Genomic DNA, 14868 nt, shown 5'->3' on the forward strand with positions numbered 1-14868 from the left:
AGAAGAGGGGAAATCACTCCCAACTCATTTTATGACTCCAGCATCATGCTGATATCAAAATTTGTGAAGCACACTAGAAGAAAATTATAGCTCAATATCCCTCATAAATACAGATGCAAAAATCCTTAACAGAAAATTATAAAACCACATCCAGCAACACATAAAAAGAATAATACTTCATGACCAAGCAGTTTATGCCACTTTGGTGTAACATTAAAAATCATCCAATGTAATTCACATTTTCAGAATACAGGAGGAAAATCATATGACCATCTTGATAAATGCAAACCCATTTTGACAAAATTCAACATTTGATTAAAATTTCAAAAAAGCTAGGAATGCAGAACTTAGTCTGATAAAGAATACGAAAAACCAATAGTTAATATACTTAATGATAAATCATTGAACATTTTTTCTCCTAGAATATGGAACAAGGCGCAGAGGTCTGCTGTCATCATTTCTATTCAATATTGTATTGAAAGATTTTGAAAACATAATAAGGGCAGAAAAATAAATAAAAAGTGTAAAGTTGGAATAGAAGAACAAAATCTATTTTTATTTGCAGATACTATAATTGCATACATTTGTCTTTTTATGCAGTTTGCAAAGAAGTCTGTGGGGTCTCAGCAATATGCATAGCAGCAGAGAAATGTTGCTCCAGGAGTGAATGATCAGTTGGGGAATAGACTGGAGATTGTCAGACAATCAGCAAAAGATGGAGATGCATAAGGACATGAGAAAGACAGTGAATCGCAGACGTGGCTACCTCTGGCTAATAGGCTATTGCCAATTTCCCGCGTTGGAAGAAATTAAAATTTACATGAACAAATGAGATTCATTTGCATAAATTTATTTGTAGATGTGGTAGAGTAAGATCTTGACCATTAGTTGTGAGTATATAAAGTCTACTTTCATGGATGGTGATTAATAAATTCTTCTCAAATAATTCCTTTATGTTGCTTACCTCAGTTTAAAAACCTACTCAGCTTTTGGTTGTATCTGGTGATGTCAGCATTAGCCACACTCACAGCCAAGTTCTGTAGGCTTGGATGGCTACAATAGCATGACAGTGAGGTGAGGGACAAGCCCTGATATCCAAAAGCTGCTGGTGAGAAGCTGGGTTAGCCTTTTACTTGTAGCTGTCCTAAACCTAGGTCCCAAGGTACTTGACTGCACACTGCTCTTGTCCCCACAGGCCTGGAAAGTTTGGGGGTTTACTCCTCTTTGCTCAGTATCCATTTCTTCCACCCTCTCCCTGTGTCTTCTGCTATTCTGGTGCACACACGCACATGTACATACACAAATTTATAAACACGCACACACAGGCCTATCTCATCTCTCTTGCTCTCGCTCTCTCGTTACCATTCGTTCTCCATTTGGATTTCTCTTTGGTCCCTATCTGTTGCTTTTGCCAACCATCACTCAGGTACCTTCGAAAGCCAAGAAGTAGACACCAGTTTCTCTACCTGTTCCCTTCAAGATCACACACATAGGTCACCACTGGGGACCAGTCAAAGGCCTCTGGCTCTTTCTTCAGCCACTTCTCCAGCTCCTGCAGGTTCTGGTCTGAGTAGTCAGTGACGATGATCTCCTTAAAGGATTCACAAGCAGAAAGGAGCTGATAGATAGTGGGGCCAGAGCCGATGTCAATCAGCAGGTCTCCCTTCACACCATCTGGGTTAGCGGGAGGAACAAAGAAGAGAAGTCAGGCATCTCATGGCAGTGGGCAGAGTCAAATTTACATTGTCTTCCCTGGGACTGTGCTGATGATCCTCAAAGACAGACGACTACTGTTCACAACTTTTCCCTCAAAATATTTTTTTAAAACATCTTTTCTGGGCCAGGCACAGTGGCTCATGCCTATAGTCCCAGGACTCTGGAAAGCCAAGGCAGGAGGATCACTTGAGGCCGGGAGGATGAGACCAGCCTGGACAACATAGTGAGACCTCATCTCCACAAAAAGTTTTAAAAATTAGCTGGGCCTGGTGGGGTGCACCTGAAGACCTAGTTATTGGAGAGGCTGAGGCAGAAGGATCCCTTGAGTCCAGGAGTTCGAGACTATAATGAGCTGTGATCACATCCCTGTACTCCATCCAGCCTCAGCAACAGAGTGAGACCTACATGTCCAAAAAATATTAAAAATTAAAAATAAAAATCCCATATTTTCCCCAAATCCCTGTAATTTACATCATAGTGACAAAGAAAAAACAAATATCAAAAACACTAAAAATGTCTCACTTGAATTTTAAATAAAGCCCATCAGTTTGAAAAACCTCAAACATTAATACAATTTAAAGTAAAAAAGAAAAAGAAATCTTTTCATTTTTTATTCCCCAATCCAGGGTGGAGGCACGTTGCCAGGAATTTTAAGGTGTAGGAGAAGGTAAAAAAGATCTACTTCTGGTGTACAGACTGAACACCAGATCCAGAAAGGCTGTTGCACGAAGAATGTAAAAACTATTAAGCAATACTTTCAAGGAAAGTGAATTTTTAAAAAATAAAATTGAGTTTATAGAATGTATTTCTCCAAAAAGCACCAGTTCTTCATATATTGGGAGGTCTTTATCTCACGTATATTCACAGCATTCCCTTGAGTTAGGATCAGAAAAGGTACTGTTTTAGAATTTCCACTTAAGTGGCCCTTTGAGGCTAAAAGTCTCCCTCAAGTCGCCTAGCAAATCAAGGTAGATTCAGGACAGCACTCCGGCCCTCTAGTTTCCTTTTGCGTGACTAAGTGAGACAGTGGATACAAAAGCACTTTGTAAACTGTGGAATCGCTACACCAATATTCGTTTTTATCCTAGTTAAATAAATGGGGATGCCAAAAGGGCTGTGACACAACAATGATAGACACAAAACCCAGTCATGCCCTGAGACTCTATCTATAGGACTCATGTTAGTGGGGAAACATGTGGACAACAGACTTACCTAGGCAGAATATCTTGAAAAGATTTTCCAGAAGGTGCTTAAGAATCTGGCTTTCTGCAGAGTGCCTAGACCCAAACTGATAATATTTTTCTAGGTAATCCCGAGGGTTAAAATGCCTTAGATAAGTGTCCTTGGAGGTGAAGCCTGATTCCATTGTGTGTCACTTCTGTGCCACTGGAGTGCTGCCCTCCTTCTGTCTCCTCCAGAGGCCAGGGAGTCACCCTGCAGAACTTGTCTTCCTGAGTCTCAGGCTATCAGCATTTCTTCCGTCAGTTCAGCCCTTCCTTTAGAACAGATGTTTGGTTAAACACTAACAGAGAAATAGACCACAAATGTTCTGGCTGTTCTAGGAAGTGATGAAATTCCTGGAGAAGGGAGCCTAGGAGAACGGGGGTGGAGGGTATGGTAGAGGGAGGGCCATGAGCTGTATGCAATGCTTGCCCAACGGGTGAAGGCCGGCCACCAGGGATTGTAGACCAGAGGGAGCACTTGGGCTCGTCAGGAAAATTATTTAATGCATAAGACCCCAAAGTTCAGAGAGACAGGACATCCCCTAACAAGCACCATCATTCTTCTTGGTCTTGCCATGATTCCCCCAGGAAAACGGGTCACAAAGAATGGTTTAAATTCAAACATGTAAAAGAAAGGAAAAAAAAAAAAAAGAGGGGAAAGATGAGGATAGGAAATGTATTCAGGGCTAAGGAATGTTGGCTGAAGAAGGAGTCTCAGATGAAGTCTGGAAAGAGTAATTTTAAAAGCCTGGATAAGGCTTTGTAAAGTCTAGTCCAGCCAAACATCCTTCATGCCCAGACCCCCTATCCATCCCTGCCCTAGGCTACTGCAGCTTCACCCACCACTGCCATGACCCAGTGTCTGGCAAGTACCTCCTCCCTAAGCCTCCCCACTCCTTTCAGTCAATCCAAATCCTGACAGTTCTTTCAAAGTTAACTTTACGTCCTTTAAGAATTCTTTAAGGCTGAGTGCGGTGGCTCACGTCTGTAATCCCAGCACTTTGGGAGGCCAAGGCGGGCGGATCACGAGGTCAGGAGATCGAGACCATCCTGGCTAACATGGTGAAACCCTGTCTCTACTAAAAATACAAAAAATTAGGCAGGTGTGGTGGCGGGCACCTGTAGTCTCAGCTACTCGGGAGGCTGAGGCAGGAGAATGGTGTGAAGCGGGGAGGCAGAGCTTGCAGTGAGCTGAGATGGCACCATTGTACTCCAGCCTGGGTGACAGAGCGAGACTCTGTCTCAAAAAAAAAAAAAAAAAGAATTATTTAAATCCCCTTTTCTGAATTCACTTTGAGAAAGAGTAGGGGTGGGGCTTGATTTCAGCTCACTCCCCACGAAAGCATTCTTTCATGCGTTCCCACTGATCACAAAACCCACACCACTACCTCACTGACAACATGTCCACTAGTCATCCTTTTACTTAATTCCAGGAACTGGCCTTAGGAGATAACCAATGTTGTAGGGTGTCCCACCTCGGGAAGGTATGCTGAGCAATTGATTGACAGCCTTGTTGCCACTGGCCAGACCACCAGGTGGCCCATTCCTCAAGATAACCATTGCAACCAGGTAATGCTGACCTGCATACCCTACTCCTCATGTGCTTTGCCCAGCAGCACACCCTACCTCTGACGTCAATTCCTGTGCTTTGCCTAATAAAAATTCCCTAGCGGTTCTTTTCAAGGAGTCAGCAAGCCAGATAATTCTCTCTCTCTTTTGTTGTTTCCTATATGCCAGGGCATAAGTTCCAGTAAAGCGTGTTTGGGAAGACTATTGGCCTTGTGTCAATTTCTATACACTGAGAGCCAAAAAAACCCATGGTCAGTGACACTGTGGCCTTAGAATTTGTTCTACCCAGCCAGGCACTTGGTTTTTTTTTTTTTGTTTTTTTTTTTGGTTGCTATTTATTTTTCTTTTTAAAAACCTTTTGTGGGTACATAGTAGGTGTATATATTTATAGGTTACATGAGATATTCTGATAGAGGCCTGCAATACAAAATAATCACATCAGGGTAAATGGGGTATCCACCACTTCAAGCATGTACTTTTTTGTGTTACAAACAACCCAATTATACTTGTTTAGTTATTTTTGAAGGTACAATTAAATTATTTTTCACTATATTCACCCTGTTGTCCTAGTAAATACTAGGTCTTATTCAATCTTTCTAACTTTTTCTTGTTTTTTCTTTTTTTTTTGAGATGGAGTCTCACTCTGTCACCCAGGCTGGAGTGCAGTGACAGGATCTCAACTCACTACAACCTTCACCTCTTGGATTCCAGTGATTTTCCTGCCTCAGCCTCTTGAGCAGCTGGGACTACAGGTGCGCACCATCACGCCCAGCTAATTTTTATATTTTTAGTAGAGACGGGGTTTCATCATGTTGGCCAGGCTGGTCTTGAACTCCTCAGGTGATCCACCCACCTCGGCCTCCCAAACTGCTGGAATTACAGGCCTGAGCCACTGCGCCTGGCCTCTATTTTTTATACCCATTAATGATCCCCACATCCCCCCAACCCAGCTCACTACCCTTCCCATCCTCTTGTAACCATCCTTCTACTCTATATGTCTATGAGTTCAATTATTTTAATTTTTAGTTCCCACAAATAAGTGAGAACATGCAAAGTCTGTCTTTCTGTGCCTGGTTTATTTCACTCAACATTATGACCTCCAGTTCCATAATAACAGGCTCTAATTCTTCTTTATGACTGAATAGTACTCCATTATGTGTATGTACCACATTGTCTTTATCCATTCACGTGCTGATGGACACTTCGAGTACTTCCAAATCTTGGCTATTGTGAATAGTGCTGCAATAAACATGGGAGTGCTGATAGCTCCTGGATATACTGATTTCCTTTCCTTTGGATATATACCTAGCAGTGGGATTGCTGCGTCATATGGTAGCTCTATGTTTAATTTTTTGAGGAACATCCAAACTGTTCTCCATAGTGGTTGTACTAATTTACATTCCAACCAACAGTGTACAAAGGTTCCCTTTTCTCCATATCCTTGCCAGCATTTTTTATTGTCTGTCTTTTGGATAAAAGTCATTTTAACTGAGGTAAGATCATATCTGGTAGTTTTGATTTGCATTTCTCTGATGATCAGTGATGCTGAGCACCTTTTCATATACCTATTTGCCACTTATATGTCTTCTTTTGAGAAATGTCTATTCAGTTCTTTCACCCATTTTTAAATCACATTATTAGATATTTTACTGTGGAGTTGTTTGAGCTCCCTATATATTCTGTTTATTAATCCCTCATCAAGTGGTAGCTTGCAAATATCTTCTCTCATTCTTTGAGTTGTCTTTCACTCCGTTGACTGTTTCCTTTGCTGAAGCACTTGATTTTGTGTTGGCACATATTTGTTCTCAGTTTTGTCTGTGTCAATGTTTCTTCTCACACTAAATTTTACATATATGATAAACTAAGTCACCAGCTCATTTAGCTCGAGGACTATTAATCAGTTCTCTTTGTATCCCCTATTCTACATCATGGGTTGGTCCACCTAGTAGGTGTTCAAAACATTGGTTGATTAATTGACTGTTGTCATATTGCACCAAATGCAGTGGTATCCAATATTCCATGGATGATAACTTAGCAAGGACCCATTTGGTTACAAGGCACAGAAACTCACTCAAAGAATCTCAAGTTAAAAAGATAATTGTTAATAGAATAATATAACGGAAACAAATTTTAGGGTATCTAACTGGGCCTCAAGAAACAAAAAATCGTTATTTAGTTCATGTATCTTTCTTTATTTTTCTCTACTTCATGTTGCTTCTGTTAAAGGTCTATGGGCCCTATTCTCTGCAAACATTTGCTCATCCACTGCACACAGCTCCATTCTGGCAATTCCAAATGGTAACCTCTGCCCTTGAACTTAGATCACTCATTGATCCTGCTCACTGAGTGTGTTGGGGTGGGGAAGGGGAGTAAAGGAAACCTGTGTAGTATTAAGATTGCCCATTACAAGAAGTTACATGTGGCAGGCAAATTGTCTCAGATTATCGCAACTGTTGTATCTTCAAATGTCAATTCACAGACTTAGGAGATGTAGAATGGAAGCAGGGTGTCTTTGTGGACTGACCCGAGGCACTGCTGCTGGAACACAGACACTCCCTGCTTCTGCTGACTGCCCTAGTAATGGAGCACAGCAGGAGGCATCCAGAAAGTCCAAAGACATAAGGTGTTATCCCGGTTTGCCACTAGCAATTTGTAAAATGGACAGCTGGAAAAACTAACTTTGGAGACTCTTAAGCCTCAGTTTTGGTAAGTAAAATGGACTTAACAGTACTTATTTTACTATTCAATCTGAGGTATTGAGGAATTTCAGTGAGAGCTTTCCTTACGTTGAATGCTTACCTTGGGAAATGTGCCCCATTCCCACTCATGGGTCAATTTACCAGGGAATTTTAGACATAGTGGTGATATAGCATATATGGGGCCTTGATATTGTACCCCTTTCCCCTCACTCTATTATTAATTTTTTCTACCCTCTCCAGAAGTTTCCAAGATTTACAGTCAGAATCAGATTTTTTATTATAGATAGGAATCTGTTTCCTTATAATGACCCTCTACCCACCCTTACATAAATGTTTGTTATGAGTAAATAAATGCACATATAAGGGAAGAAACAAAGGGTGAGAAGGAAGGCAAGAAGAAAGAAAAACATGTTATTTCCATATTGTCTGGGTATTTGGTTCACTGGTGGCTGTTCTTCCCACATGGTCTGCTGGTAAAGAATTTGGTTCATCACCCCAGGCTATGACCTCATGAGAAAACAGTACTACAATACTTAGTGTACAAAAAATCAATGTAATGGGGCATTCTCCTAGAAAATACCACACTCTAGACTCCAGAGGTGCTAGATAAAATCCATTGCTAGAAAATACTATACAAACCAAAAGTATAAACACCAGCATTGCTTATGTTGGTCAGGAAAAAAGATTCCACATATTGACATATCATGTTCCAGTAATATGTCTGGCTAACTCTCAATATATATCCTTTTCCTGAAAGCCTAAAATATTAAAAAGCTAAAAATGCTGATATATAGATATACAATACCATGTATACCATATTAGCAGTAGAGGAGTTTGACAGAATGACATATGTAATTGAATAGAATATTTGTAAATAGGAAGATACACTAAAAAATTATCCAAAATGTAACAGAGGGCAAAAAAGAAATAGAAAAAGTGAAAGAGAAAGCTAAGCGACATCAAGCATAGAGGAGAAAGATCTGCTATATGTCAGACTTGAGTTCCCGAGAGAAAAGAGAGATCAAATGGACTAGAATAATATTTAAACAGATAAAGACAGAGAATTTTCCAGAACTGATGATAAATACTGTATCAGAATCCAGTCAGCAGACAGAAACCACCTTAAACTTGAGTCAGAAATTATTAATACAAAATTTAGCATAAAGAATTGACTAAGTAAAAAGTGGTTAACAGCTAAGAGAGTAAAGGTGGACTCTGGGGTGTAACAGAGGTGGCAAATGCAGAAAATCACCAGGCTGACAGAACAAGGAAACCAGAGGAAACTTAGAAACTTAGAGGACAAGTCCACAGAACCAAGCATCAAAAAGCTCTGATGAGAAAGCACAGCTGCTGCAGGAATGCTGGACACCTGAGGAACCCAAGGAACGCCACTGCAGAGATGAGCCATGCATTCAGCCAAGAGCTGCATGAAGACAACCATTGCCAAGATTGCTCACAGGATCATAAGCCCACAACCAGACTTCAGGAAAAACAAACAAACAAACAAACAAACAAACAAACAAAAAAACAGGACATGGTGTCCTTTCCTCCTCCTCAAGCCTTGCATGTCCCTCCAGAATCTCTCATTGGCAGAACCTAACATAGAGGCACTGGCAAAGGAAAGTTGTGTGTGCAAAATCCAATTTGTAAATCTGTCCAATTTGCAATTGGAGGATAGGCTAAAAGAAATTATGCAAAATGTAGCAGAGGGAGAAAGGGAAGTGGAAAAAATAAAAGAGAAAAGCTAAGAGACATAGACTAGCTTTCACACCACAGAATACAAAAGGGTGGGTTGGAGCTATGAAGCAATGTATTAAGAACCGACACAGACATCAATGCACAGAATCCAAAATAGGTAGCATTTATTGAGCACTTACGTGTGCAAGTACTGTTCTATATGTGCTTTACACATATTAACTCATTTAATCATTGTAACAGTCTAGGAAGGACTACATTTAGAAGTCCAGTGAGTCACAAGCAAAATATTTGAAAAGCAATTCCTTCCTAGACATTTTACTGATTAAAAAAACTGCAACACCAAAGACTACAAACGATGTTAAAAAACATCTAGAGAAAAAATACAAGTGATAGTTACACTAATAGCTGACTTTGCAGGACGAGGAAGCATGCTAGAAGACATGAGAATGATATTGTAAATGTGCTAAAACAAAGTAACTGTCAACTTAGAATTCTACAACCAGAAAAAGTCTTTGAAGAATTGGGACAAAATAAAGAAAGTAGCAGGCAAAACTAAAAGCTTACCACTAGTACGTCCTCTCTAAAGGAAATTCTAAATGATGAATTTCAGACAGAAGGAATGTGAACCCCAGTGGAAGGTCTGAAATGCAAGAAGGAATGAAGAATTAACTGAGAAGGCCGACATATGGGTGATTCTAATAGACATAAAAAAAATAATGCCATGTGTGGTTAAAAATAAGTACGATGGAATTAAAGTGGCTGAGCCCTAGTTTTCCACATTAATCCACCCTGCATCAGCTTGCTTGCTTTCTCTGCCTCACTTCCCCATTTCCTCACTGGCGCTTAGTGGGATCCAAAATAAAATACTTACACTCCAATTTTAGACACCACAAAATAATATAATCAAAGTGTATTAACTTCCAAATTAGTAGAGCAGGAGAACTAGAATGACAAAATACCGTCCATTCGAAGGAAAGCAAGAATGGAGAGAAAAAGAAACAGCTCTTGAAGGACAAATACAAAGTATAAAATAAGAAGATATTTGGTGGAGGATTAAAAACAGACATAAGCCTCAGTTAAAATATGTATTACATGAACAGCAGGATTAACCAACTTGATTTAATGGACATATACAATATACTGCACCCAAACACCCACTGCCATGATTTGCATGTTTGTTCCCCATCAAATTCATATGTTAAAATCCTAATGCTCAACATGGTAGTATTAGGAGGTGGGGTCTTTTGGGAGGCGGTAGATCATGAAGGTAGAGCCCTCATGAATGGGATCAGTGCCCTTATGAAATAGGCCCAAGAGAGCTCATTCACCCTTTCGCCACATGAGGACACAGTGAGAACGTGCTATCTATGAAGAAGGAAACAGGTGCCCTCACCAGACACTGAATCTGTTGGTGCCTCGATCTTGTACTTCCCCGCCTCCAGAACTATGAGAATCAAATCTCTGTTGTTTATAAGCCACCTAGTTTACGGCATTTTGTTAGAGCATCCCAAATGGCCTAAGACACACATTTGTTTCAGGAATACATAGGCCCCTAATAAATTCCTATATACTAGCCCATAAAGCAAGCCTCAACATGTTTCAAAGGGCTAAATGATATAGGACATGCTATTTGACCAATGCATTTAAGTTAAAAGTAAAAAATAAAAGATAACTAAAACACCCTTATTTGTTTGGAAATAAACACACCAACAAACAACCTACGGGTCAAAGAAGAAATCATAATGGAAATTATAAAATATTTCTAGCTGAGTAGTAATAAAAATATTACATATCAAAATTCATGGGTTGCAGCTAAGGCAGGATTTAAAGGGAATGCTAGTCCTCAAATATGCATACTAGTAAAGAAGAAAAACTGAAAGTTAATGAGCTAAGGAAGTTAAGAAAGTAGCATCAAAATAGACAAAAGTAGAAAGAAGAGAATTCTGCAGAGCAGAAAAGCTAAGAATTAATAGGGAGAATCAACAGGCCCAAAAGTTGGTTCTCTGAAAAGATGAATACAATTAACAAATTTCTAGCTAGAATGATCAAGGCAAAAAAGAGAGAAGGCTCATATACCCAGTGTCAGGAATAAAAAGGGGAACCTCATGGTAGATGCTGCAGACATTTAAAAGATAATAACAAGATATTAGGAATAACTTTATGCCTATGTATTGAAACATTAAACTTAGAAGTTTCCAAATAAATATATAACACATATAAAATCTGAATTGCCTTGTAACCATTAAAGAATTTAAATGGAAAATTATTTTCATACAAAATCTTCAGGGCAGATGGCTTTGCCAGTGAATTCTACCACATATTCAAGTAATCAGTAAATCTAATCTTACACAAACTCAGAGAACAAAAAAAAAGAAAATACCCCTCAACTAATTTTATAAATCTAGCTAACGCCTAATACCAAGGTTACTTATGAGAAGAAAAAAATTACAAGCTAAAAATCACCCATGAGCATAAGTATAAAAATCCTGAACAAGTTATTGTCTGGTCAATAAAGTAGCAAATATGTATTTGGTGCTTACTATTTTTCAGGAACTGCTTTAAGCATTTTGGACATATTAAAAAACTACAGTAGTTTTGTGAGTTAGGGGCTATTATTATGCCCATTTCAGCATATGAGAAAATCAAGGCACAAAGATGTAAAGTAACTTCCCAGGTCACGTGCTAGACAGTGGTATAGCCAACTTTCAGACCTAGGCAGTCTAACACAAGAGCCTAGTTTTCTAGCAGCTATACAATGGCCAAGGTGAGTTTTTCCCAGGAATACAAAGTGATTTAACATTCAAGATTCAATTAATACAAAACATCACATGTACATGTTAAAGTAAAAATACTTTCTGATCCATTCGACAGATGCAGAAAAAAAAAGAAAAAGCTTAAATTCTATATCCATTCACAACAAAAACAATTCTTGCCAAACTGGGAATAGAACAAGGCTTCCTTAATCAGATAAAGATTACCTACAAAAACCTCAACGAACATCACTCTTCCTGATGACCCATTTACAAGCTTTCCTTTCAAGTTGAACAGACACAAAAATGCTAACAAATACCAATTTCATTCAACATCCTGGACAGTACAGTAAGGTTAAAAAAAAGTTACAAATGTAAGTATTGAGGAGGAAAAAGAAAAACCTGTTATTATTAGCAGAAAACATGATGATATAGAGAGAGAATGAAAAATAATCTACAAGTAAATTATGACAATTAATATAAGAGTTTAGCAAAGTATCTGGATGTGAAATCAACATAAACATTAAATTCATTTCTAATCAGCAACAATGAAATTTAAAACAGACATTGTCCACAAATGGCATTGAAAAATATGAAGTACCGGCCGGGCGCGATGGCTCACACCTGTAATCCCAGCACTTTGGGAGGCCGAGATGGGTGGATCACTAGGTCAGGAGATCGAGACCATCCTGGCTAACATGGTGAAACCCCATCTCTACTAAAAATACAAAAAACTAGCCAGGCGTGGTGGCGGGCGCCTGTAGTCCCAGCTACTTGGGAGGCTGAGGCAGGAGAATGGCCTGAACCCAGGAGGCGGAGCTTGCAGTGAGCTGAGATCCGGCCACTGCACTCCAGCCTGGGCCACAGAGCAAGACTCCGTCTCAAAAAAAAAAAAAAAAAAAAGAAAAATATGAAGTACCTAAGAATAAATCCAGCAAACTATGTATAAGACATTAATGGAGAAAATAATAAAATTTTATTGAAAGACATTAAAGAAGACCTAAATAAATGGAGAAATACACCACTTCATGGATGGGGAGACTCCACATGGTAAAGATGTCATTTGTCTCCAAATTGATTTATAGACTCAGTAAAATCCCAATTAAAATCCCAATCGTTTTCGGTGAAACTTGACAAGCTGGCTCTAAAATTTACATGACAGTGCCAAGGGCCAAGAGTAGCTACTCTTAAAGAAGAAAAATAAGGTGGGAGGACTTGCTCTACCAGATATAAATACTTATTATAAAGCTGTAGTAATTAAGACAGAGTAGTATTGGTAGTAGGATTGACAAATAGACCAATGGAACAGAGTAGAGAGCCCATAAAGAGACCCGCACTTTTATGAACAGTTGATACGTGACTGAGGTGATAGCTTAGATCAGTGGGGAAAAAGATAGACTTTTCAATAAATAGTGCTAAGATAATTGGGTATCTGTAGGGAGGAATAAGGAATTAGAACCCCACCTCACATTATGCACAAAAAACAATTCAGGCAGATTAACAAACTAAATAGGAAGGGCAAAACTCTAAAGATTTAGAAGGTAATGTAGAAGAATAGAATATCTTTATGACCTTGGGGGCAGGTAAGGATTTCTTAAACCAGACACAAAAGCCATTAATCATAAATAAAAGATTTATAAATGCTAGTATATTACAATTAAGAATGTCTGTTCGACCAAAGACACTTTAAGAGTGAAAAGACACTCTACAGAGTGGGAAAAGATACTATAACCCATAAAACTGACAAGTGAGAATTTCTGAATTCTGACAACAGAATTTTCAAAGAACTTCTGTGAATCAATATGAAAATAAAACAAAAAACTTGAACAGACCCTTTCTGAGAAAGGAAATCCAAGTGACCGATGAACCTAGGAAAAGATACTTAATCTCATCAATAGAATGCAGATTAAACCACAATGAGATACAATTACACAGCCATCAAACTGGCAAAAATCACATCTGACCAGCACCAAAGGCCTTGACCAATAGATGTCCTTGTGCATTTCTAGCAGGCGTATAACTTGGTGCAGCATTATGAAAAACAGTCTGGCATTGACTGGCAGAGTTGAGTTGCTGCATACCCTGTGCCCAGCAATTACAGTCCAGGTACACACCTAGAGAAAAATCTGGCACATAAACATGAATGTTCTCAGCAGCATTGTTTGGAACAGACCCCAACTAGTAACAACCTAAAAGTCCAACAATGGTAGAATAAATTGGAGTGCACAGCAATGAAAATGAACCAATTACAGCTACAAGCATCAACATGGATGATTCTCCAAATGATGTAGGGCGAAACAAGAAAGTCCCAAGGAAGACCTCCTTTTCATTCCATCTATAAAGTCCAAAAGCCCAAAACAAACAAGAGTAAATTTTATTATTTAGTGATGCATAAATGGGTGGGAAAACTCAAGAAAAACAATGAGATCATTATATTAGATCTCAGGATAGTGGTTGCCTGTGGGTGAGCGGGGAGTTCGAAGTTGTGCTCAGGCTACAGAACACAGTGGGAAGAGGGGCTTCAAAGATCCTGCAGTGCTAACCAGTGCTCATGCATTTTATATTAACCTTTATGCTCTATGTAAATGTTCTATGGACTTTTCTGTGGATGCATCTCACAATTTAAAACCCATCCTGCATATCCAGACGCAGTTCCTCGAAACAAGCACAAATTTAGAGATCAAGTCTGCTTGATAATATTGGTCTTCCCAAGTTTCCTCTCTGAGTCAGGACCTAGTGTTTCTTTTTTCACTTAATTTTACCCAGTGGGGCTAAACCACTCAACGGTACTAAAGGATAAACAATGATCTCTGCAAAAATGGGGCAAGGATAGAGGAGAACGTTACAGAAACTGCAGCTGAAGCTTTCCCTCCAAGCTTTTCTTTTCAATGCTGGAAGAAGTCCTTCTGTGCCTCAGATGACATCAAGGCCTACTGCAGATCAGAGGGCCCCAGGATGCTTCATAGATGACACAGACTTCTGTAGGCAGTGATCTCTCTTTTGACACTCCTTGCCTTCTGCTTATCTCCAAGAAAGAAACGTACCCCTGGGTACACCACAGCAATTAGGAGCCTGCTCCCTTCGCCTCTTCCTGCTGCAGTTGTGGGTGGGTATTCACATATGTTGCAGAGAAGCAACTTCTGAGCCTCTTCCTCTTTCTCTGCTCAAACCATACCTTGTGGCAGACATGAGTCCCCAGGAAAGAATTCCAAG

General features: G+C 39.4%; 1 protein-coding gene across 3 annotated transcripts in view; it reads right to left on the bottom strand.

Annotated features, from left to right (window-relative positions):
- The window catches only part of NNMT (nicotinamide N-methyltransferase), a 53534-nt gene that overhangs the window by 16067 nt on the left and 22599 nt on the right, over positions 1-14868 (bottom strand). Inside the window, exons 1-3 of one of the 3 annotated variants that reach the window (XM_021926574.2) lie at positions 9470-12315; positions 2929-3212; positions 1467-1674 (exon numbers count right to left, since the gene is read on the bottom strand). In XM_021926574.2, the coding sequence (XP_021782266.1) occupies positions 1467-1674; positions 2929-3082 (362 nt within the window). In that variant the 5' untranslated portion in view covers positions 3083-3212; positions 9470-12315. Of the gene's footprint in view, positions 1-1466; positions 1675-2928; positions 3917-9469; positions 12316-14868 lie in introns of those variants that run through there. The other 2 variants (XM_009187318.4, XM_017948971.3) reach the window with 2 other exon arrangements.

The sequence above is a fragment of the Papio anubis genome, chromosome 12 (assembly GCF_008728515.1).
Source record: "Papio anubis isolate 15944 chromosome 12, Panubis1.0, whole genome shotgun sequence".
Classification (NCBI taxonomy): Eukaryota; Metazoa; Chordata; class Mammalia; order Primates; family Cercopithecidae; genus Papio; species Papio anubis.